Source organism: Hippoglossus hippoglossus, chromosome 9 (assembly GCF_009819705.1).
Source record: "Hippoglossus hippoglossus isolate fHipHip1 chromosome 9, fHipHip1.pri, whole genome shotgun sequence".
Classification (NCBI taxonomy): domain Eukaryota; kingdom Metazoa; phylum Chordata; class Actinopteri; order Pleuronectiformes; family Pleuronectidae; genus Hippoglossus; species Hippoglossus hippoglossus.
This window is the reverse complement of record NC_047159.1, coordinates 10,328,933-10,356,315: the sequence shown is the minus strand read 5'-3', so window position 1 is coordinate 10,356,315 and position 27,383 is coordinate 10,328,933. Positions and strand designations below refer to the sequence as shown.

Here is a 27,383-nt window from a genome sequence, read left to right as displayed (position 1 = left end):
TTATGGCTGTGCAACCAGTATGATTGTGTTCTAAATTTAGCACAATGTCCCCACTTCCTCATCATATACAGTATCTGTAGGTTGTGTATCAGGAATGTGATTCTTGGGAGGAATATCTGGGAACATCTACCTCAAATTGGGAAGAACGTAAATCTGCACGTTAAAAAGCAAAGTAACTGTCAAGGACAATTCTTTTTGATCCATTGAAGACTGTCTGTGCCACGTCCTTCTCAGAACAACTTCAGCTAGACTGTGCAGTCTTCACTTATTGTCTGGTGATTTACAGCACATCAGAATCAAAGTCACGTATGACTATGACTATATATATATATATATATATATATATATATATATATATATATATATATATATATATATATATATATATAGGGCCTGAATAAACATAACTGAAGTATTGATAAATCTATGGTTATGATTAAAGTGCTAAAACATGGCATCATGAAAGATGACTTGTCTCCCTCACAAAGATAATATTGATTCATGGAATTCAAAACTTTAGAAAACAGTAAAACAAGAGCTACTGACAAGGAAACATTTTGTCATGTTTATCATTTACTGTCACTTCCTCTCTTGTCCATTCATTCACGCGACTGAACCAATTCTCTGTAAGATATGTTCAAACCATGTTTGTATTCTGACCACGTTGGATATTATCTTCATGTTGTTTGGCTTTGGCTGCATCTCCCCCACACGTCACAATACACAAACACATCACTATGACAACATGGAGATCTTTAGTTTTAAGTTTATACGACTACTACTACTACAGCTATTTGCAATACTTCTACTGTAGTAACTTGAACACTCCCTGTTTGGGATACACAATGCAATAAAATGAAGCTGTGTACAGATTTAAGAATGTTTATAAGTATTTATTAGTGTAACACCTCTGCAGTTATAACTTCTCCTATGATGAGATACTTTACATTATAAATGTTTCCCTATATTGTCATTGATACTCCAGCCTCCATGTATGGGTGCCCACAGTTGGAGATATATTTATTGTAAAAAAACAACAACAAAACTTAAATGCTAACAATACTAATAATGTTAACATCAGCTACAGTATGAGAAAAGTTATCGCTTTCCCCGATCACACATCACATCTCACACACACACACACGCAGGTAAGCATGTGTGGATGCAATAACCATAACACATGTTTGCTTTGGTCATTGTTGGGGACATCACCCCTCCTGTCATCCATGTCCTGAAGACTTACCCTTCCACTAATAACTATAACCACCTCTTCCCTACACCTAACGTAACCTTAACCCCTCAACCAAGCATCAACTCTTCTGAATTGGGGACGCAGCACGTTCGATAAACCAACTGGAGCAGTAACCCCCACTCAACTAGTCTTTAGTCTGAGATATGTCCGAAAATGTAGACATAGACCCACACACACAACCACACACATTGAGGACGCACGTCATTGTTCCACTCTGGCTGTCCACATACCTGTGAAGGTGGTCTTGGGGATGGGGGGTTGGTTACACATGGGTGATCTCCTGTCATGATTGAAACAGAAACACAAACTGAGACATTTTCTTTCACTAAAACAAAACAATCAATACTTTACCCTCAAATATCTGGTTTTAAACTCAAGCAGTGAGGAGGCACCATAAGGAGCACCACGCTTCTACTTAACTTCTGTTGTTGTAGTACAAAATATGAACAGCAGGGGGCGAGCAAAGCCAAACTCTGAGTATTATGTGAATGACCTGAACTCACTGCCTCTCATTCAGGAGAACGCCTCAGTCATGAAGTGGAAAACTTACTTATTGGATGCTCTGTCTTGCTGTATATTCGTTAATGCACCAAAGTTGTTCCGTACGGTTCTTAAACTGGCAAGAACCTGCAGGGATCACAATGAGGACAGAATCATACAGAGTCCAGTCATCAATGACAATACAAAACACGGAAGACAGAACTGGGGCAAGAGCTCACCTGTGCAAATGGCGTTACAATCATATCGTCACCATGACTGAAAGATAAGAAAGAGAGTGGCGTTAATATTAGATGCAGGTTAATGTGACGCTGACATTCGACAACAGAGAAGTGTGCTCATCTTCTGCAAAGGTCAAAGAGGGAGAGGGGGGGTGAGGGGAGCAGGGGTCATCCCTGGCTCTGATGCTCTTAGTCACAGTGACGTGTTTACTCAAAACATCAGGTCCAACGTCACAAGGTGGAATAGTTTCACGCTCTTTCCAAATTTAATGTTGGATCTGTTTATGTACAAGTAACAAAGTTGTGTTCAGGCTTCAGGGATTTTAAGAGTAAGCTTTGACTCAGATTGCTGCCGAGATGTTATGACTGCAAACCCTGTGGACATTTACTCAGGTGACAGGAGTGTGCGAGTGTCACCCAGTCTCCGGTTATGTTGTACAAGACCACAGCCACGTAATGCACACACCCACTGACATGTGGCACGACAGGCCTGGCATGTGTCCTGTCACAAGACAAACATGTTCACAGTAAAGGTCTACACTGTATATCTGAGAGGGACAACAAGACAGATAAGACCATGTGTTCGGTAATGGCTGCTCATATTTTATCCAAATCCAACTGTCTTTTAGGGGCACAAACATGTACATTCTTGTAATTCATTTCCTCTGAGATATTGCTAGACTATATTCCTCTTTGTTGAATGCATTAATGTAATTTCAATGTTGATTATGAAGCTGTATACTAATTCCAGATGACTGTCCGTCAGTCTGTGGAACGCATATCTCAAGAACCATTCATCTTATGGGCTTCATAAGTGTTTCGCTAACACCCCATGGAAGTGCAGCATTGAATTTGGTGCGATTTGGATACGTAGCAGCGGTGGTGGCTGGGACTCGATCATGACAAAAGTGTGTTCACAACAACGTCAACTGATTCTCAGGGTTCTGATCTTCACTAATCAATTACTACTTTTACAGTTTCAGAGAGAAAGCTGCAACAAGGGTCACCACAGGTCAAGCACACAGCCCATTCCAAACACGCAGGATTAGAACAAGCCCTGCACTAGTTATCAAGAACGTCATAAAGAGAGCTGTTAAGACAGTTGCCTCATATCTCAGGTTTACTTGTGTATAAAATTGAGCAGGAAGAAAAAGATGCGTAAGGGGAATGAATGAAAACTTGCAGTAATGGTTTTTAACACGGTAACTGGATCGTGGGTGTAGGTCAATAAAGGGTCACTGGTTTATTACTACAGAGCAAAAAGCAGCAGCAGTGAGGAGGAAGTCTAAGGTTACTGCAGGACGTTATTTTTCAGCCTTTTGTCTATTTGTCTTGTCTTCCTGCAGCACGCTGGATCGAAATGCCAGGATTTCAGTCAATATTTTATTTCCTGTAGCACTCAGTATACAGTGGAGGTAACTGGATAGCCTCCACTGGGTGGGCTGCCATCGTACACACTGACCCAGAAGATGCCTGCTATGTTCACATTTGAAATCAGAATTTACACAAATCAAAGGCAGCGCAAAAATACACTTAATTTCCCTGATGAGTGATACTGACGTAAGCAACAAATTGGAAAATATCACAGACACATGACCTTTGCTTGTTGATACTTTGTCACTGACCCCCTCATTTGTGATCCTGGATGTGGCTAAGAATAGCTCTTACACTACACAATCAGCTGTTGGTCATGCACACTTCCCACCAGGGCCAAGGCAATCAGCGTAGCAGCTTCAACAGCGGGTGTGATAAACATCCAGCTATGACACACCCCAGAGAGGCAGAAAAACAGCAGAATCCATATTCGGCACAACAGGGATGCGTCTGTGTGCGTTTTATGAAGGTTCAGGTGGAAGCAACAAACGTGGTGCACTCACATGTCACTGGCAATGGAGGAGTTTCGGGACATAGACTTGGGCGAGAGGTCGTAGTCACTGTCGGAGCGGTAGAGGAACGACTCTCTCCGTTGGCTGTGGACAAAGTTGGCCTGCAGGATGAGGCCTGAGCCCGGGCTGGCCATCGGGTCCAGGGGGCTGCGACCTGATGACGTGCCATTGTCCACATCGAAACTGCACATGCGGAGAAAGAGAAAGAGGGAGGTGCGCAGTTGAAAATAGAGTTAAAACATTGTTTTGATGATATTTGACAGGTCGAGTAACATTTGTGATCATGATGACTTGAAGAACCTGATGCTAAAGAGTCAGAGAATATGATACAGCATGTCTGCTTTTCTTTTAACAGTAAAAATAAAAGGGGAATGATACAGCTGCCATGTTTACTGAGCCTTAATTTCAATTTGAGTTTCCCCAGGGTATTTTAAAGATGCAACCCCTCCAGATTTACTTTTTACATGTCTCAGTGCACCCCATGCATGAATTAATGCTTCAACATCATTAACTAAATGAGGTCTGCAATGGATCGCACTGTGATGTGATGTAGCTCATTCGTTCATGCCAAAGTAAATCACAGGTTTTATGCAAACATTAATCACATATCAAAGGTCTTGATGATGCCACAGCACAGGCTTCATCTTGCAGTTCCATATGTTGCTGTGATTTTGCTCCATGCTCACGAGCAGTGAAATCCACAGCACAGCATGAGCCGCCCATGTTGTGCATGACGTGCACAGCTTGTGGGCCCAATACTTGGCTCCAGGCACTGCTCGGCTGACGTAAACTTGCTCATAAACTCGATGCATTAAAATTATAAATCAGCCACTCGCTCATTATCTGGCCGATTATTTTATGATTATGAGTGGCGGTGTATTAATTGGCACATCATCAACAATCAGAGCGAATGCAGGAATATTCATATTTATCGATGTAGCCGTTGTGCTGTACGTTGATGTCAAAGCGGCGCACAGGATCCACAGGGAATACCTCTGCTGGGACAACACCACTGAGTCACGGCTGAAACTTGTCTCTAAACCACTGACACCATTTCCCACTGTGATGTCACGATGAGCTCCTTAGTCTCCTAGGTGATGGTTCGCTCAGGTGATGACTAATGCCTGTCACCAGGGATATCTGCCTCATTGCTAGAGCTCCTGAGCAATCCTCTAATCCCGTCTGGTGGAGGACGCTAAGGTCAGGGGTATTCCCCTCAGCGGGACGCGTAATACTCACGGGGATGACGTCCCCTTTCCCGTCATCCTCCTGACTATAGCCACACATTTAATAGTGTTATCTATGACACCCTGCTCATTGTCTGTATGTTAATGAGAATGAAAAATGAGAGGCAGCTGGACAGTGGAGGTGAACATACGCGTGAAGAAGACACTGTCAAACTAAAACATCCAATTAAACACAGTCATTACACAATGAGAAATTACTCAACTTGCTTTCTGTTCCATTGCTTTTCTCCATCTTGAGTTTGTATGTTTTCTACAGGGTATTTCACATTCACAGACGACCACTGACAGGTGCAAGTTATTATCACTTTAAAATGTGTTTCGCAAGTTTGATTTGTGTGAAAATAAGAGATTTTGCTCATGGTTTTTGAACGTGAATGTTATGTGAGAGCGATTTGAAGAGGAAGAAGTCGTTGTGCAGAGTTTTCCGTCCCCATGGCCATATCGCTGACACAGTCCTCGGCTCAGCTTTACACACCCCGAGCTACGAGCATGTATTATGGATGGGATCTATCATTACCACACTCATCATCCCATCCATCTGTGTGAGTCAGTGTATCAATGATGTCCATTCAACGCAGTCTAGTTTCGTCCTAGTTTCAGTTTTGGTTTCGACCAAGTTTTGGGATCTGAGGTCATTGTTCCTCCATCCTGTGTCACAATATCGCAGTTTCAAGTCCTAATGCCTTAATTTAAAGGATATATATTGTGCTCTCTTTTTTTGTGTAAATGTTAAAGTTCTGCAAAGTTAAAAAGCCTAAGGTGTGTGGTAAAAGGAGCTCCTGTTTCCCAGAATAATCACTGCTCATAAAGCTCCTGAAACTCCTCGTCAGTAACACGACAGTACTCAACATTTTCAAAATTTATGCCTAGCAGCTAGTCTGACACACCCCCTCACAAAGCCAGGTAGAGTGAGAGTGGAGCTGGAAGCTGTTGACCAATCACAACAGAGTGGGAGAACTGGCCATCATAGCAGACTGGGCTTTATAGAGAGGGGGGCCTTAAAGAGACGGGAGCAAAAACCAAGGGTTTCAGACAGAGGCTGAAAAGAGGAGCTGCAGCAATGGACAGTCTGATGAAAGTGATGTGTATTTTCTCAACATTAGAGCATTTAAAGCAAATTAAAATTATGAACCTGAATGTGCATAGTATGTTCCTATTAAAATATTAAACCTGTTAACCCCGAGTTAACTACAGCATAAACAATCCAGAAAAGAGAAACAACTTCTAACTGCTTACTCTACTCTATAGTGCGGTTTCTTCTCCTCACATCAGAAACAAAAGGTTTGCCCTGAGCATCTCACACAGCTACGATGATAAACACAGGACATGCCAGGCATATTTTCCCAGAACAAATAATTGGCTAAACTCTGTGCTATCTCTCTCTGTGATCTCAGAGTAGCAGGACCCAAGTGAGGGAGTGTGAGCTTCAGTTGTGGAACGGGATAGTTTGGCCGTCTGCCTGATGACTGAGGAAAGGGCAATCGTATTGTCTTCATCCTTCTCTTTGACTAGCTCTTAGAAACACACACACAGACAGAGAGAGAGAGAGAGAGGTAATGTGTTACAATGACTCCAGCGACTTTTCTCCATCTATAACCTCTAACCAACTTAATCTTGCTCCTGTCGGTTCATTCGGTAAATACTTTCCCCAATGCCTGCATTCACGAACTATCGGGTTTCTGCTATGTTCATTGAGCAGCGGAGGCCCAGGTACCTTGTACCGTGCTGTATTATCCTGCCACATGTCCTCCCTCCTCACTCCCCTGCTGATGTGTGCTTAATTTACACGTTAACAATAAACACAGACAACAATCACAGGTCATTAGGACACATACAGTACTGAAGTATACTTTGTGTTCGTTTTGGTTTGCTCAAGAGTTTATGAGATATTTAAACACATTGAAAAAAAGCGCAACAGTTTGTGCGCACGCAGTTAACACACAACACGAGACGAAAGGTGGCGCGATGGGAACGATCCAACCTCATTGAATAATAACTAAAGAAATTTGAGCGACAGAGACAAGCACACCCACACACACTCATCCAGACAGGAGAGAAAGTTCTTCCCGCAGATTATGATGCAACGCGATGCTTTAACTTCATTGTTGCACAAGAAGCGACGCCCTGTTTATCCATGAACATAAATTTGAATTCAGCAGGTTTTTATAAAGATCAATTCTACATTTGAGTGATTAGAAAAGAGCAGAGGAGCAGAATCCCTTGTTGACCAACGCTGAGTAAAAATAATCGTTCATTAATCGCAATCGAGGTATTGATTTGACGTCATATCACCCGGCTCTGTCTGACACACATCACGACAATCCCTGTCCCCCGAGTCCCCTCTATATTTAGCACAAGATCAAAAACATGTCACTGTCAACCAGTTTCATCTTCACACACACGGACACACACTCATAAACAACCACCAATCCATACCCTCTTATCACTTGTTGTGATTCATCTGTTACAGTTACTGCAGGTGTGAAAGCCCACAATAACACAAATCATGTATAAGTTGACGTTCCAAGCGTAGGTTAGTTGGTTCTACTGCAGTTATGTGGGATGGGTGCAGGTCTGGACGTGTGCATTATGTTTGCGAGCAGAAAGATATGGAGAGAGAAAGTGAAAGTGCAGAATAATTAAATCGAGCATATGTTTAACAACTGATTCATTGTCACACTTACTCCGACGTCACGACTGACACTGAATCTCTGACAAACCTCGGACACGTAAATCCCCTCACAGTGCGTGTGCATGTGCGACACACCCTTTTTGGGAAAGACACGAACAATCGTTGCCTCTAGCATATTGCACCAGCGCTGACATCACAGCGGGAGGGAAAAAAGTGTGAAAACGTCAACACCCCGATGGCTGTGTGTGGTGAGAGTCAACAAAAAGCACGAGTATAACTCACAAGAGGATTTATGGTTGGGATTGGGAGGTACACCCCAGGATCACTTAAAGGAATAGTTCACCCAGAAATGAAAATTCACTCATAATCTACTCACCCCTATATGCTGATGTAGGGGTAGGTGAAGTACACAAGCAGTATGGAGGCATGTTGTGTTTTTTCTGTTGTTTTATTGCGTCTGAAGATAGGTCACTAATGTCTTCAATCTTATTGGATTTGGCTGCTACACTGCTTACCCCTGAAACTTGTTTTGTGGACTCAAACACTTCACCCAACCCTCCATCGGCTTAGGGGTGAGTAGATGATGAGTGAACTTTCATTTCTGTGTGAACTATCCCTTTAAAGGCAGAGATAATGAGGAACAGTTTACCCAAAACACAGTTTACCCAAAAAGGGAATGATCCTGAACCGAGATATAACTGACAAAGGAAGGAAATATTTGATGTGCAAACACTGGACAGATGACGGAGAGCTCTGCCAAGCTGCTCCAGATATCCCATCTGCTGAAGATTACAGCGAACACTTGTCCTCTATACGTCTTCTTCGTCATCAGGATGATTCACACCAACTATTGCTAGTTTCACAACCCCATCTCCATATTTGTTCATACTAGAGCAACAAAGTGGAGTTTACACTTGGATATAATATTTGTAGATATGGTCAAATGAATCTGGATTACCAAATATAATGGACTTGAAATACAAATAAAACATTTTTTAAACCAACTCCAGCTGCCAAATTACTTTTTCAGATTATTTTCTGCATAAATTTTGACATAATTCTTGAAAAAACTAAGAACGAATAGCATTTTACTTCACTTACATCCATAAACTGCAATGTAATTATTACCTCAGCCAAGGAGAATGTTCGTCTGTCTGACTCAGCGGATTTACGCAAGAACTATTCAAACGATTCCCATGAAATTGTGTGGAAGGATGGAACATGACTCAGGGAAAACCTGTGTACATTTTGGAGCAGATCCAGATAAAGTGATGGATCCGGAATAATTTTTTTTTAACATGGCAAGATAGAGCGTGAGCATGTTTATAACACTAAATATTTCACAGGTAAACATAACCACGTTTAATTCAGTTGAACTAAAGAAACTGATCCTGCTATGCTTGTAAGTTTGATCATGATAGCCATTCAAATTAATTTCCTTTTATAACCTTCTGTACTTGTAAGTTTGGACTGTAAGCTTCCTGCATTTAGTGTTAAACCTATATATTCAACTTGAATATTCTATGCAGCGAGAGTATTTCCTCTGTACACTTTGCAGACCATTATGTTAGAGGACTTGAAGAGCTGATAACTATCTAACTACTGTAATCAAAGCTGGCTCTCTGGGAAATGAAAACTAGGGTACAGGTAAACTGAAAAAAGGCAGACAGAAGTACGTGGTTTTAACTATAATAGACTGGGTGAACAGAGAGGAGGACCTACAGGGACAGAGTTTCCCACAAGAGTAGAGTTTCATGTTTGAGTTTGAGCAGCTGGAAAATAAAGGGGATGGTTCGTTGGCAGAAAACCTTTCAGATCCACTGTAACACAGCAGTGTTGTGTTTTTCAACACTGATGAGAAGTGGCTGATGTGACTTTAAACTGTAGGACGCTGCAGGGTCACATACAGTATGTGCCTACGGACATTGCACAACTTGAACTCGCTCTCTCTCTCTCTCTCTCTCTCTCTCTCTCTCTCTCTCTCTCCCCCCCCCCCCCCCTATAACTTCTATCTCCATCTACTCTCTTCTTCTCCATCTGTCTGGCTCACACACACAGGCGCATATACACGCTCACCCAACCTAGATGACATAGATCAATGACTCATTCATTTACATTCCTGGGTCACCCAAGCAATTATACCCACTGGAGGAGTTGACGTGACAGAGATGTTAGGAGACGTACTGGAGAAAGAGGTCACGGCACAAGCGTCTTTGATAAATAATCAGCTGAGGGCCGAATAGTGAGTCTCTGTTTTCCAGCGCTCATTCAGAGCTGCTGTACCAGAAAATTTCCATCAGTGCCACCACAATACGTCATGTTTGTGTCTGTTTCCGAAGAGGTGCAGAGTGTCGCCAAACATTTCTTCTTCACCTTGAAGTAAAACTGGGATCAAACTGAGGAAAGATTTAGAAAAAGCTACGAGAAGCACTTTGTCCAAAGCTGAGCTGAAGCAGACAGAGGGAAGACGACACTAGATTTATTTTGGAAGGCTGCTAGGACACAGAGGGGAACAGTTAGAGGAAGGACAAGAAGAGGCATGTCTGAGCAGTGTCTGTGTGTGTATGTGTGTGTGTGTGTTTGTGTGTATGTGCGTCTATTGGGAGGAGTGTGTTCACCCTGGATGCAGGCACGTCGGTACGTGATCCTGAACATATATGTAGTAACCTTGACCACGTTCCAAATGCAAACCAGCAACTCGTGACTTGAGAAAGGAAAGAGACCAAAGGTGACACGCACACACACACACACACACACACACACACGTCAGAGCAGATGACACATTCAGCGCATAGCAGCTAGGTTGATTTAGTGACGTTAATAGAGTAAATATTTCTGCTTTACACGCTTATATGTCTCGAAGAATGTGTAAAACGTAGATGGAAAGTTGGTGTCCCATGATTGATTATTTACTCCTTCATGCTGACATGTTGGAAAACTTCCTTGTACTGATGGACTGAAACAATTTAGTTTTGGTTTTGATACTGAAACTAACTTATTTTAATAAAGTTAAATAAATACCCAAGTCTGCATCATATTTGTGTAATGCAGACTTCAAGATAAAAATTTAAGTGGTAAAAATGTCATAGTAACAAAGCCTTGATATCAGGGTGAGATTATACTGATGTGTATCTTAGTTATAGTTGTAAAGAAACTTTTGACAAATAAGTAACCAGGTAGGAATCAAATATCTGAAAAATCATGTGTTTTTCAATGTGCAGTTCACCCAGCGATACTAGGTGTATTTTTCATGGTACTTTAATGAAAAGATTTACTATTGAATTTAGAGGATATTGTCTCACATTATACACTTGTAATATCCCCAAGCTTAAAGTGTCATATGAGCAGAAGAAAAAGTCTAAAAATGATTGAAAATTAAATTCATATGGTTACATGACTATTAACTGTAATGTATGTAAAGAAGCAATTCCATGGTCTAAATCTCTCTTTAATATTCACATAAATAAATCCTTCACGTTCATAAACTTTTAGTTATCACCACTGCCCTGAGCATATGACAAGTCAGCAGGGCAAAACAATGTCCAAATGTCCGACAACACAAGTAACAGAAAAACAACTTGTGAAGAGGCCAGCAGCCACAGGACAGTTAGGCCGAGCAGATAAGTGACCGACCACTCGCTGATAACTGAAGCACTCCATCTATCTGGCTCATATACTCACATACACCCCTTCACTGTCACACGTTCACACGTGAGCAGAAGCACCCGAATACACACAAGTGAAAACTGACACCCGCCAGGCAGCAAACGGTACGAAAATCGATCCATGGCAGAATAATCGAAAAGGGATCTAATTCCAAATGGGACAGACAATTTTAGAGATGTTACCGTTTCAAAGTGCAGCTACTAATTAACACACAGGACGTAAAAGAGAGGAAAGTACACATTTTCCTTTCTGTTAATAAATGATTCCCTCTTTTCCTTGCTTTTTCTCTCCTTCTGGTTTTTCTTGCCCTGCTAGGTATGAGCAAAGTGAATCCGTCCCTTCAGTCTTTACACAGTTTTTTGTCCGTGTTGTCACTGTACCATTCAGAAAACTCAGTCAATCGTGAGACATGTCGAAAAGAGGTCACCATGGCGATGCAGCGTCACATCTCGGATCCCGTGGTTCAAAAGCAAAGCAAAGTGACCCAGCTCTGTTCCCACATATCCATACAGGTCCACTTAACCATGAAGCTATATTTAGTCTTTTTCATCTTCTTAGGTCTGCATTACTTAAAGGTCTCATCTGGTAAAATATGTTGAATAACTTTGCTGGAGCCCTATGAGAGGCCAGATTAAAGTGTAACCTTCAAGATTTACTGCCTGTCTCAAAGAGCCAGCTGAGGAGCGACAAAGGCCAGATGCGACCACTCGAGTTCAAAGTCACACACTCCTCACTTCTCCGCGCTTTATCTCAGCGCACCTCAACGTCACTCGGGTTTGAAGTGAGGACGAGTTCTCCGACGCTGACACAGTGCTTGCCGCGGAGATATATACGTCCTCAAGTGCAACTACTAATAGGTGTGGAGGCAACAGGATTTCGCTAAACATTCCGATTCCCCATCCTCTTCAAAAGTCGAGCCATATTTACGGAGCTAACATTCTGATGGACGCTTTAAAGTCTCCGTACACAGACACTGCATTTACACAATTGGGTGGAGTGGGGTCTGTTTGAGTTTGAACGGCCTAGGGGACACGTCGCACACCCGCCGACCACGTCACCGCCTTATAGACACACACCGGGGCAGCCGTGCACTCTAATATGCATTAGCACACAAACAACGCAAAAACAAATACACACACGCGCACACACGGAGATTAACTTGTGTGTTTAGTGTACTTATTTTGATGAGAATTAGCTCATCGAGGGAGGGAGATAACACTCCTGCATTACACATGCACACACTGCACAAACACACCCACCCCAACACAAACAGCTGCGTCAACAGGCTCTTTTAAAGGACAGCAACTGTCACACATTTTTACGTAAAACTCTCGACAATCCTGAAAGACAAAGCGGTGATGAGAAGTAGTGAGAGAACCCTTGATAAAACAGTAAATAACATCAGCGAGGAGGGCAGGACAGATGGAGGAGGCGGTTTGCTTTGTCCAGCTGAGCACTTGCTTTTGGTAGCCATTCAAAAAAGATGCCTCACACAAACCTAACGCTGTCAGATTCTCAGCTTTTTAACACAAAGGGAAAAAAGCCACATTCTGCAGTCGATGGTTTACAGCTTTTTACAGCATCGAACCACACCACGTACTGTCTGTCATCAGAGAAACCACGACCCTCAGAGACCTAATTAATACGTCTTCATTTCACACCAGCGTCACTTCCTGCTGGGGACGTCGCAGAGCAGATTAACACACTGACAACGTGAGAACACGGCCCGCCCTACAGGGAGGTCTGATAGGGTTCAAGCACACGCTGCTGGTCAGTCTCCCCACCACCACCTCACGGACACGGCGTTTCTGTCCAGGGTTGTTCGGAGCCATTTGCAGCTCTGCCTGAGAGGGCCACGAAAGAAGACGTGTGAATATTAACTTTGAATGTTAAAGCTACAGGGAAGTTTTATGAGTGATGACAGGCGAGGGCAAGTTGAGACACGAGGGGAGGCCGGGGCGAGCTGTGCCCCTGGCAGTGCACCCTTGTATCCAGCATTAATCTGGAGCTCCCATGTGCAGACACGAGAACGTGCGGAGCGACACACCACACATCCCCCAAGAGATGTTTGACAAGCGTTTGAAACTATTTGACTACCTGAAAAGACCGAGAGTTCTCATGAAAGCACAACGAGGGTTCACCACATATGTCATGTCGTTACTGAAGTGAGGGACAGAGGTAATCTACTCTCCTGACCTCAGAACATGCTTTGCACAGAAATACTGACTCAAAAAACACAAACTAAACATATCTACAGGCGGCACAATGTTTTTTGCGACAAAATCAAGGAAGAGGTTTTGATTGGAGAAGAAGAGGGACAGCAGGAAGATGCACAAACGAAGAGGGACAGAATTGAGAAGGGCTGTGCCTGAAGTTGGGATGAAGCTGGTGAGTATGAGGAGAAGAAAGCAACAAGCAGGCAGATGGAGAACAATAGAACAACACACACACACACACACACGCATGCAAACACAACAGGATTTACATGCCCATGTTGCCAACAGGACAAAGTTTCCCCGTCTATTTACCATATTCCCTCCGTGTTCTTCAATGAGCTGGTGGAGCGCGACCGTGGCTTTAGAATGATACTCATGGTCTGGCTTGTCTGTCCTCATCCACACACACTGCATGTGCACACTGCAGGCGTACACACACACACACATAAAGCCCCCACACACACACCCTCTATGCCACCTGGAGCCCTCTCTGCTGTGGTGATCCAGTGGCAGCTTCCTCTCCTCAGCACGGTGGAGCTACTCCAGAGCTAACCTGAGTTTAGTCAGATCAAACTGTGTGTCTGACAGTTCTCCTCACTGCTGCTCCCCCCCTCGGTTGACAGTAGGAGGTTCTTAACCCTGCTCTCTCTCTCTCTCTCTCTCTCTCCCTGTCTCTCTCTCACTTGCACTTATCTTTCTCTCCAGCTCAGCGTGTGATCTTCCTCTTTCCTCATCCAGCTCTGCACTCACTCTGTTATTCTTTCGCACCTCTATATTTCTTCCTGACTGCCGGAAATAGGATCTCCTCTTTCTCCTGCATACCTTCCCCTCCCTCCCTCCTTACCTCTGTCTCTTTTTGCCCGGTTTCTTTTTTTTTTTTTTTACAACTGCGTCCCTCTCTCTCTCTGTGCTACACGACTCTCGTATCCTCTCTCTGTCTCGTTGTTTCCCCAGGCTTCAGCTTAGATATGGCTGGAGTGGGAGGGGTTGTTTTGGTTGTAGTAATTCCTTGAAAAGGGTGGGACTTGTATCACCAAGCGACCCTAACAAAAGTTGATGGTGTCAATCACTCGGCTGCCACAGTAACCCGAGCACAACAGCTAAAGCAAGCAGCTGATCTGGAGAGTGTGCAAAGACAGTGATCAATGAGTTTCAGAAGCAACAAACTGAGAAAACACAGAGTTTACTGAAAAGCTTTTGTTCTGTTTTTTAGGTCTGAGTTAGAACTACAGTAAATAAGGGATACAAATGTATAAATGGAAGTAGTATTGTTAAAACTGAGAATGTGTGGAAGTAGGTGTTTGTACATGAAGCTACATAAAAAATGAGATAAAATATCAGGGCATCTTTACTAAATAAACTATCTTGACAGGTTTCTGAACTGTGAAGCAACAAAGCTTTATTTTTGATTGCATTAAAAAAGGTATTTGTTTTTCCACTTTATTTAACATTGTGATGTTTGGAAGTTTTTTTGTTTGGGAGTTTTTTTTCACTGAAAAACACTTTCACCAATTTCCAAGGAAATAATTCATGGATCTAGATAGAAAAAAATCCGGCATATTTAGGGAACTGATTTCTATGAGTGTGTACATTTTGGTGCGGCTTGATTGAATTTAAGGAGACTGTTGGACCTTGGCAGAGGTATGAACTCTACTAACTGGTCGTTATCAATACCTGAATATCATTTCTATCATTATAACAAATGTTCAATAGGCTGTATGTTGATATATTGCTTTCACATTGTGTAGGCAAAGTGAGGAGGTTATTGATCTGTACCTCAGACCTATTAGCTTGATCCCCTGTTGTAGCTTCAAGAAGACATAAACCTCCGACAGGGACAAACAGAAACACACAGAAGCATCAGCATGCACATTACTGCAGCCTTTTCGCCGTGAAAGCAGTGAGAATATTTCCATGTCATCAATAATTCAACTGGCTGTAGATGAACATTACAAAAAGCTCTTTAGTTCCGCAAAGGTGAAAGAAACAGAAAGCAGCAGCAGAGAAGACGCATCCATCTCTAGTTCTCATGAGGAAGAATAAGTTGCTCGTTGGACCTTTAGACTGTGATACGTTTGTCATGCATGGGACACCTGTGGCCACTAGGAGGCCCCACGAGAGACTGAAATGTCCCAGAAGAAAGTTTTCATATTATGTCAATCGTAATCGCACCAGAACACAATGTTGTGTCATGTTAAAGCACTCTCTAGCTTATTCTACTGGTTTGATCAAGTCCTGCTGCCTCCGTCAGAACAACACAGGCCCGGGCCCGGAAACAGCTAGGAAACACGTCTGTGTGTCAGGTGATCAAAGTGAGTTAGGCTAAGGTAAGTAGACACATCTACTTCTCTGAGGGTAACGCCTCGGTCAAAGTGGTGAAACTAATCCTATTACCAGTCTGCACATTCCACAGGGTCCAGGAAAGAAAAACACAAGACGACAGACGAAGGAAAACTGAGGGAAGTGTTTCTTCTACTCGAAACCACATCCCGTCACAAATGAAAACAGAACAGACAACATTACGCCAAGAACAAACAATGTAAACCCTGTGTCACTGTGTTCAGTTCAGTATTTAAGGAACGGAACACATTCTGGTTGAAGTGTTAACATAGAAGCAATCAGCAGTGATTTCAATAATAAACAAAGCTCCCAACTTACAATTAACTTAGGCTGCAGTGAGGCAGCTCAGTATTGGTTCATGTTTACATCTATTCACATAAAAACGGAGAGCAGTATTCAGTTACACTATACTGACGTTTTCACGACACTGAGGTATAAGACACAGAAAATGCAGAACCTGCTCAACAGTGATTCAATTTGCAGGAAAAAAATAATAAAACATTATGTAAAAAACTGAAGAAACCCCAGTAACATTCAGCATACAATTAATTTTGCAAGAATAACTGAACTATATGTATCCGATACAAAATAATCTGTTAGAGGTGATATAATATATCTTATTGAAAAACATTATTGTTAAATATTTCATCTACAATAAAAATTTTCAGCATTTAGATTTTGCATACATTTGCACAAAGGGCAGGTATAATACAAAGATCAGCTGCAAGTCCATGGACGTTAAAATATTTTCTAACCCCCTAACCCTAACTCATTTCAAATATAAACTAAAATCAACCTTTTCAGTAAGTATAATAAACACCCAACACACAACTGAATGAATTTAAGAATGACTTGAATGGGTGAATATATATATTTTATCTGCATTTATTGTCAGGTAAATTCATTACGTATAACAGTATATGTTATAAATACACGTTTAAAACACATTGGACATAATCCTATGCAATTCTGCACAACTCAGAGACAACACTCCCACCTACTGGTTGAAACAAGTACTACGTTTGTCATAAAAAAAAGCTGCATATAGAGAGTCAGTGACCAGAGTCATTGACAAAAGTATTGATTTTGTTTTAAAAAAGAAATAAAAAAAAGAGCTCTTCCATGAAGCAGGTTGAGTATACAATGCAGATAAACCTACTTAGTGAATGTTGATATAAATAGCACTTAAGTGAGGAGCAGGTAGAGAGGACAGATGGTTGGACCACAGTATTGACAAGGCTCTGTGTATATCTATATGTCTACAGCCATTACCTTTGCTCATATTCAAACAGGCATACACAACTGAACTTCATTCCCCACACACACATAAAGCCGACAAGTGGGCAGAGATGCACATCAGATGATCGCACATCTTGGTTTTGACTGAGGTCGCAGGGGACAAATTAATCAGAGAGACGTCGTATGAAAATGGGTCCGACAAGGTTTTTAAAATTTTTCTGTGTGAGCTTTAATGGACAGAGAGTGCAGTGATGATTAGTTTGCACTCTGCTCTGGTTAGTGAGCGGACCTGTCCTCCTCTACACCCTGATGTTTGAGATGATGACTGCACGGAACCTGATTATTAATAATTTACCTCGCTCTTAACCATGTTTTGTAAAAAGCATAATAACTGCTGCTCGTGGAACACACACACACACACACACACACACACACACACACACACACACACACACACACACACACACACACACACACACACACACACACACACACACACACACACACACACACACACACACACACACACACACACACTTCTGGCAGAGTAAACAGCAGAACTACAGCTTCGACAAAGCTCAACCAACACAACCGGCCACCAAGCAACGGCCCTTTACACAGACCCAGTTCAGTGTTGTCCAGACGAAGCTATTCATCGGCTAATGCTCTGATAAGAGAGAACACAAGTCCTACAAACAGGTAAATCCACACACATGCACAGTTGACACAGAAGGAGTCAGGTCAAAGACGACTTTTAACCCCGACTGACGTGAAATTTCCACAAATCTTCACCCTGCGATGTCTTACTACGTCTAAATTCACGCCATCTCAACTTTTCGAAAGAAAGCAACGGTTGGAAGTTGAAGACAGCGCAACAAAAGCAGAAGCTGACAGCTACATTTTTTAAATTTTAAGTAAATTAAAAAAGAAAACAAGTAGTAGAAATCCAGAAAAAGTAGGTCCCTTCCCTGAGGCGCCCTCCCACAAACAGTTCCGGGCATACCCTCTCTTGCCGCGAGGTTTGATGTCAATGGGCTTGTTGGTGGCGTACGGCGAGCCGTTGGAGCAGGCGTGGCGGTAGCGGGCTATCCTCTCCAGAGACAGAAAATCTGAGTTCACCGGCAAACTCATATTGGCGAGAGGCTCTTCAGCGGCACCACTCATTCACTTGTGTCAGGACAGATAAAGAAAGAGAAAGAGAGGATGGAGAGAGTGACAAGCCTGATAAAGCTATGTCTTGGTGGGAGGGAGGAGGGAGGTGTGTGAGAGGAGAGGGATCAGCATGGGTGTGATTTGAATGGGGGAAAAGGATGGAGAGAGAGAGAGAGAGAGAGAGAGAGAGAGAGAGAGAGAGAGAGAGAGAGAGAGAGAGAGATGCAGGAGAGGGAGGAGCAAACTAATGTCCCTTTTCTCTCAGATAAAAAGAGTCAGTGTTGATGGCAACAGGAGCAGACTCACTGAAGACTTACTACAAAGTTACATAATCATAAAGCAAACTGCTTCACCTAATTTATGAGGTGTAATGTAAAGATGACGACTGGCGATCGGTGCTGAATTCATCTTGTGGAGACGTCACAATCTCGTGGTTTCACCGCATGTTCAAATTCCTTCAGCGGTCTTGGGTGAGTTGTGTGTACATGGAATTTATTTGCTTGTTAAAAAACTAGATACCACAAAGAACACATTATAAAATAATCAGAAATATAAGTTTTTCTCTTTTTTCTCTAACCTTCTACACATTATCTCTGTCTTTAAATCACCTGAGCTTTAATAAAAAGTGTAAGAAAGTAAGAAAAGTAGAGCGGCCATTTCCCAGTCTGATCGAACAAAGTACATTCTCCAAGTATTCAACAGGTATTAAGTTAATTAGAATCACACTCAGAGTGCATACGCCCAATAGTCAATATGCAACAAATTGCACGAACTCAGAGATATTAGTCCCCTAAACAGACATCCACAGGAACAACCCCCTAATCCAGAACTCCTCAAAGGTTCCGTCTCAGGTTTTGTCTATAACAAAAGCCCCTAAAACGTATCTAGAATCTCAGATACACGTCCGATGTATTTAGACCAGGTTTGGAGGACCGAGTTTGCAAAATGGAGTGGGAAGGGCATCATTTATCAAAGAGATGTTTTTATTAATGACCACATTTCCTCTTTCAGCTCCCATCTTCCCATTTCTCAGTTTTCTTCAACAGTGATTAAAGATAAACTGCACAGTGGAACATCTACTTTACCTTAGAAATATGAATGAGGACAAAACCAAAAAGAAAAGTTCCTCTCATGTCGGGCATTTTTTCTACCTTTATGTTCATTGGACAGTATGCTGATTCAAACTTGTAATTGCTACTTTCCACCATCAGGGGGAAGCAGAGTACCACACTACAACCAGCAGTGTAATGTCTAATAAAATAAATAATAAATATGACATATATATATATATATATCAAACTGCAGTAAATGCAATTTGACCCCTCACATTTTCAAGAGTTATTAGAGCAGATATGTGTATTATATTACATTTAGATAATGAAGCGTACAGATATGGTGTCAGAGCTATGAGAGCTATGAGTGGAGCAGGATCGACTGAAGATCTGTCGGCTTTAAACTGACATTACTGTCGTTTTTTGTCATGTTGCATCATTTTCAGACACTTCACCACCATCAAGATAAATTCGAAATCACCCCAGCTGATAATTTCCCCCCAAATGTTCTGTACCACCCAGCAGGGGGCAGTCTCCTCTACAGGGAAACTGCAGGCACCTGAGCAGGACAATCACACAGACCCATGAATCCCTGCGGAGCGACGCCTTCTGCTCGGCTCCGACAGAGGCAGCCAGCATGTGACAACAGCTCCTGGGTGGACGGGAAGGCTGTCAAAGTCACACAGACGCAACCATAGACACACACTGAGCATCACCACAAGTGCACACCCACACACACACACACACAGACGCACACATTAGATCTGGTTCCAGGCCCAAACATCACAGCGTGCACAGGTAAGATGAGATGCACTCAGATCAACAGGGCATCAGAGACCTTCACTTCATCTGCTCCCTCTCAGAAACCACACCAACCTGTAACACAAAGCGTGTGTTTGCCTAGCTGCCGAGTCGGACACACACCGTCAGAGGCAGCGACGAGCTGTGACAGAGCGCCAGGTGACGATGGGACTGTCGTCACTCGCTGTCCCTGAGGCACAACGCCATAACAGCAGAACCACTGTATTTGAATACTGAAACGTGCACATACAAGCTGCGTCTTCTCTTCAACTGCAGGGTGTGGGTTACACACTTCACGTATGTTCTTTGTCCTCACATGTTGCAAAATTCAATTTCAAAGGGAGGTGATTTAATTATGATTCAACCGTGGAATGAAAATGCAAATTAGGCTAATAAACATTAAAAGATCCTTTTGTTGCGTAGGCATGAGAAGTATCTTTCACACACTGTACATGTCTTCACCTGCAGGACAAGACTAAGACAAGTAATCAGTGATAGAAACGAGCAGACTCCACAGGTTAAGTGCAACAGTGCATAAACCAATAACTGATTGGCTGTGAGCCAGAGAGACGGAGATAGCTTCATGAAGCAGCGCTCTCCTCTCGTGACTGGCAGGGTCAGCGGGCTGGTTAGGGACCAAGCAGCCTGACAGACAGACACAGGGAGGATGGAAACAGGGATAATGGGTAATTTACAGTGGAGATTGGAGAAGTTGACTGGTGAGTTAAGTCAGTAAAAGATTTCTTGTGAAAGACAAATGAAAGTGATTTGATGGAGAGGCAAAGGTGTCATACGGCATGAGGAACAATGAAGCAGTTCCTCATAACACGATGAGAGCTGGAGCGATACATCCGATAGTCGATAATATCAGTCAATATGAGCCTTTCAGAGACAAATTGGTATCAGCATTTTTGTATGCTGATATACACAAATATGAAAACTTAAATTATACAAAATAAACTATGCAGAATATATATATATATATATATATATATATATATATATATATATATATATATATATATATATATATATATATTTTCATTAAAAGCAATACAACAAAAGTCTAAAACATATCGTTGGCACTGTGCAAATAAAGTGAGAGGGTAAAACACATCATTGATCTACCTGAGATTTGTAAAATCTTAAGTGTTTGTCATTCTCTGCCCAGGAAGAAAATCTTAAAATGCCAACCTTCACTCAGGAGCAAAAATGAGACTGTAAACCTAAAAGAAACAATAATGTGACAATTGTGACAACTATCGACATTGACTGATATGAACTTTTGTTATTTTGATTCATTCACTCCCTAATACAGAAGACGGCCACTAAAACTCTGCTCATTATCTTGATGTAATTTTATTCAATAGTAATAGAACAGTCTAAATAATGTTGAGGCATCAAGCACAGCGAGAGACACAAAATAAGGTTTTGAATGTTCTTCCAAGTGTTTGTAATTTTCTTCCTATAGAGTTTAAAACCACAATGAACTGTCTCTGTTCTTGTAACAGTCATTCACATTTAAACCGTGATAAGATTTTGGCCATATCGGCGTATTACAATGAAGTAAAACCGGGGGTTTGAAGCTGCTGTTGCAGTTTAGTGTCATGAAAGCTGCCCCTCCACTGCTGTCACTAAAAAAACACATGATTGCAATGATTGGATATGTGTTTTCAAATATGTAAATCAGCACAGGTAATGTAATTAAGCGACGACAATAGCATGGTGATTAAGATTCATGTAGTTGGGGAAATGGAATGGCTCTCAGCCAGTCGTGCCGCTTGAAAACAGCTGTTGTTATGTGTGTCAAGGACCGACTCCTGCGCCTCATTTTCTGCCTGCCTTTACAGTCCCCCCGCTGCATTCATGTTTATAATGGGGTTGCCATGGTGACCCGGCAGAATTCAACAAGGACAGGTAGGTCCTGACAGCCAATCAGCCTTCAGTTGCTGAGCACACGCCGGCAGATTGTGTAAAGAGAAAATGAAAATGACAGCGATGGCTTGTCAGGGGGTCAAGGCTGGAAGTGAAGACTAATTTTGAAGGGTGCTCGACACAAATCCTCAGAATGATCAGCCCAAACACTCCAGTGAGGGAAGTGACTGTGGCTCAGGCGAAGAAATTAGCCATTCACAGCAGCCACTTAATATTTCACAGCAGCCATGCATGAGTTACCTGTGCTCTATTTATATCCCCAGCTGACTCACCGACCGGAGAGGGGATTTGTGCTGCTGAACTATTGTTTGTCTCTGAGACTCAGAGCACAAAGGAGAATAGAAAACATCCCCCAGCGCCAAATTAAAGAAAAGGGCCCAGGGATGTGTGACTATTGGAGATAAGACCAACAACTGTCCTACTTGTGCTCTTCATTTATGTACTGTGTGTGTGTGTGTGTGTGTGTGTGTGTGTGTCTTGTGATGTGTTAAGGCTGAGTGATTATGGACAGTGTGAGTGTGAAAACAATGTAATGGGGATTTTAAAATGTCAGAGTACAAGAAAATGTTTTTCTTGATGAGCCAATGATTCTTAACCCAGTTAAGCCATCGTTATTGTGTGAGCAGAGGATTTTCCCCCCACACTATATAGTAGCTGTAATTGTGAAAATGTTTTTATATATATTAGGTGGATCACGTCTCTACTTCTTCCCACTATCTACAAATAAGGCCAAAATATCGTAAATACGAACGCCACCCACTTGCGCATTTGGAGCCAAAAAAGGTACAAAACGTGTACTTTGACACTTCTGTTTTTCCCATGTCCCATCCATTAACATGGATTAGGCAGGGTTCATGACAAATACTGCAGCCAGCCACCAGGTGGTAAATAAGATACAATGGCGCGCACACACACACACACACACACACACACACACACACACACACACACACACACACACACACACACACACACACACACACACACACACACACACACACACACACACACACACACACACACCAGACCACTGAAAATAAAATGCAAAAAGGAATTCTTGATGCTATTTGGGGGATTTATAGTAATATAATTATTCAGTAGCCTGTGTGAGTGTCCGAGCCAAACGTGTTAACAGTGTTGATCTCAGAAGTGATTGATTAAATTAAATTTGTTTTCCCAGGTTAGGCACAACAATAACCTCACGTCAAAGGTTTGAACTTTGCCATGGTGACCAACTGCAAAAATTTGTATTCGAATTCTGCAAATCTAGTTTGACTAACCTCCTAAAAAATACAATAGAAACAGCTCAAAAGTAAAAGTGAAAGGCTCCAAAAATGGGACCCTAGTATTGAGTATCCCCTTCATGATACTGCGAGTGTCTGTGTGTGTGTGTCTTTGGGCATTATACAAGTGTGTACTGATGAGTAATAATATCATGCTTTGGGTCTTTGGCAGCTTCTCATTATCAAGGCTGTCGTCCAGCACCACACAGAGCACCATCAGATGAGGACATCAGACATCGCCTTGGCCGGCAAACAGACCGTTTTCTGATGGACACATTCATTGAGAAATGAAAGGACGGATGGTAAGTGGATACAGACGTCCATTGACTGCACAGCTTTCTCAAATGTGCTCAGCCTATTACACATCACACATGGACGCACACACACTTCTAGATGTAGTGCACCGCAAGCACATGGGGAAACTAATAGGTTTAACTTGGCAGCAGCCCCAGTGATGTCAGAGTAATCCCTCATTAAAACTCTGGTGACATCACCACACACTGGTGAGACTGTGTGAGAGCTGAGGCCATATGCTTATGGAGAAGTGTGTGTGTGTGTTCATGTGCGTGTGCGTGTGTGTTTGAGGGATACCCTGCCAGTAAGCACCAAGGGTGTCATCGCCACAGGCCAGATAATCCAGGTTAAGCTGTTCCTCAAAACACACATAGGGAACATCGGCATCCCAGTCACACAAACTTGAAGAAAAGCATCGGTTGTGCATGTGCTGTATACAAACCAATCAGACAATGATAACTTGTTTATATCGTAATAATCATAATCTTAATATGAATAATACCACATGATGACAAATGATTGGTTAATCAAAATAAGATGGGGATTGTATCTCTATTATGTTATTGGTTGCAAAAGTTAACGCATCACTATGCTATGTGATAATTTTTGACTTACGAAGCCACTTTCAAACATGGACTGAACTCTGAACATGATCCTGAAATTATCTGTATGTGAGAACTCAAATGTTCCTGCCAGGCCCCTGGTGAAATGTCCAGAGAATGTCGGAGTGAGCCCCTGTGAGAATACAGCACATGACAGATGTGAAGAAGAGGTGCCAAACACAAAGAAGACGCTACCAGAGCTTTTGGCGATAAAAGCAGATGCTGCTGTTCATGTCCTGTGATGTTGGCTGCATAATTTATACGTAATGTCCTGCTTCCTGCATTAGGCACAACCCCCTCGCCGAATGCTGCGGACATTTTTCTGTTGTTGTGAACGTGTCTGACCCGGACAAGCTCCCTCTGTGTTCTTCATATATGAAAAGGCAAACAGACCTAATTATCCAGTTCATCATCTGGAGATTCCCTCCCGAGAAACACTCCTACCAGAGTGGTGAAAATCAAGTGTCAACTATTTCAGACTATTAAACACAACAGTAACACAACTGGAATCTTGCAAAGTCTTAAAAAGCTGAAACCTCGAACTCAAGTTAAAGAAACAGACAGAAAATCTCTGCACTAAGATGCATAAAGTTAAGAGATTTATTTACTCTCTTGGGATTTCACAGCCCAGCAACATCTAGATATCGCCACAACCAGTGAAATATTCCCAAAAATCTATATATAAGAGCAAAAAACTGTGTTGCTTAAAGGTCAGGACAGAAATGACACATCACGACTGATAAACAAATATACGAATAAAAGTGCAGCAATAAACCAGTGGAACAGCGAGGGGCATTTCAGAGCAGCTTTTTCTAGTTGGGTGAAGAGGAAGATGATCAAGTGGGCCCATTAGGAACATGACCAAAATGGGACGACTGCAGAGTGAATCACCTGGTCTGAGGATGTGGATGCCAGCGTCTGAATTTGGCATCAGAAGCATGAATCTATCCTGTCAGGTGTCAAAATTACAGATTGGTTGCAGTGTTGATGGAAATGCATAGGGCCTTTTCCTATTTACATTATTGAGATAGTGCAGGAAACTCCAGCGTCCTGCAGAACAATCCACCGAGTCCCCCAGTCTCTAATAAAAGGCATTTGGGAGGACAGAACACAGACAGAAAACCAGTGGAGTGCTCAACAAAAGGGGATATTAAGTGTACTTAATCTGTGTTGTCACAAGTGCATCGTCGTTGTCTTCCTGTCCTGCTGAGACAGTGTTATTCTACACCCTGCAATGCGAGAGTCTGTCTTACCGGATGGATGAGAAGTGTAGCAGTTGGGGTTGTGCAAGTAGGAGCGTGTTTCCTGTAAGGAAGCGCTGTACAATTGCATTTACAATATGCCAGCGCATGCACAAAATACAGAGGAAGGTGAAATATATATAGATTAAACACTGGTCATGAAAGGAGCGTGGAGTCCAAGTGTTTGGAGAGGAAGTCTGACGAGGCACCAGTGCAGTAACAAACAGCTTATCAGGGAAGACTTGAAATATGTTCGAGTTGTACGAACAGGAGTTTGTCTGAACTTGAACTCTACAACTCAAGTCCATAATACAGCGTTGTCTCTACCAAACTAAAAGTCTAATCATGAACACAAGCTGACAAGTCATTCACCGTCTACTAACAACACAGGTTTCAAAGCAGCACGCATTACCTGGAAGTATAACAGCCGACTGTAGAAGTTAGTGAGATTTCTAAATCCAGCCAGGTATGCGAGCAGGCATGCGTGTGTGTCTGTGTGCGTGTGTCTATGGGGACTCCCTCTCCCTGCCTAAACCTTCCTAATCTGTTTGTATCCCTCCTCGTATACGCTGCCGTCATCATGGAAATCCTAATCACCATCACCGTCACGAGCAATTCCCTCCTGAGTCGAACATCGTCATCGTTATGCTTTTCCTGCTAATGAGAGATAATTCCCATAACATGATGATGATGTCCCGAGTCTGCAGCACAAGGGAGACCTGCTTGACCTAAAAACAGCTGACTGTTATTTATAATGTGAGGGCAGATTTCTTGGAGATGTCAACATGCATTAGGAAATCAAAAAAAAAAAAAAAAAAAAAGGGATAATCCATTAGGTTTTGCCTTCTCACAAAATCTGGAGCCAAGAAAATCAAAGCCAGACGACCCCCCACATCCAAACACACACACACGCACACACACACACACACACACACACACAGACAGAACAGTGACGCATAAACCCCTCAGTCTTAGAGTATCTTCAGGAAAACCGCTATGCTCGGCCTCTGCACTGTTTTCCTTGAAACGCCATTCTCCACATCTTTGTGTTTCATTACAACTGTTTGTTTTTTAGCTGCGGTGGGAGAATATAACAAGCTGCTCACAGAGCAGCGCTTTGTTCCTGCAGGAAAGGGCCAGGGCATGATAACATCTGCTGGCTAACCGCAGGTTTTGTTTGGGTCAAGCGGTGACGTACGTGGCTTCAGAGCGGCACTGTGTCTCACCAAAGACTGAGTAATTATATTTCCTAATTTCTTTGTATTTTTGCCACTGAATCAGCGGTGACATTTGAATGTCAGGAAAATTAAGAGACAAAATGTGATCCCACTTTTCTAACTACGATCATACAAACTTTATGGTTCAAAAGGACCAGGACAGAGTTTTGCGGTGGACCTTTGGGATGCAGCTAACATCTATTTCAATGATGAGTCCATTGTATTGATGCAACATTTTATAACACAGTTAAAAAATAGCCATCACAGTTTCCATGAGCCCAAAGGGATATTTTCAGATAACACATTATTTCTAAACAAATGTCTAAACCAAAAAAAGGTATTTATTTTTACAACAACATAGTTAACTAGAGTGTCACTCAGCAGAGCGCATGCGACCACCAAGGCCCAACAGTCCCCTTATGAAACCACATTTAAATTCACTAGATTTTTATTTAGATCTGCACCAAATTGCAAACACTCAAATATCAGTCTGCTAATCATGCCAGATTTTTTTTTCATCAAGATCCATTAATTATTCCCTGCGAAATCAAGAAAAAATGTCAGTCTTTCTTGCAATATTTAAGAAACTGGGGAAAAAATCCTACATCC

The 27,383-nt window shown here is 42.3% G+C and overlaps 1 protein-coding gene across 6 annotated transcripts in view; it reads right to left on the bottom strand.

Annotated features, from left to right (window-relative positions):
- The window catches only part of pde4d (phosphodiesterase 4D, cAMP-specific), a 177,037-nt gene that overhangs the window by 17,435 nt on the left and 132,219 nt on the right, over positions 1-27,383 (bottom strand). For 5 of the 6 annotated variants that reach the window (XM_034595967.1, XM_034595968.1, XM_034595966.1 and 2 more), the window contains 4 exons: positions 3,849-4,040; positions 1,972-2,008; positions 1,803-1,879; positions 1,483-1,532 (listed from right to left, as the gene is read on the bottom strand). In XM_034595967.1, the coding sequence (XP_034451858.1) occupies positions 1,483-1,532; positions 1,803-1,879; positions 1,972-2,008; positions 3,849-4,040 (356 nt within the window). Of the gene's footprint in view, positions 1-1,482; positions 1,533-1,802; positions 1,880-1,971; positions 2,009-3,848; positions 4,041-13,930; positions 14,442-27,383 lie in introns of those variants that run through there. The other variant, XM_034595971.1, reaches the window with a different exon arrangement.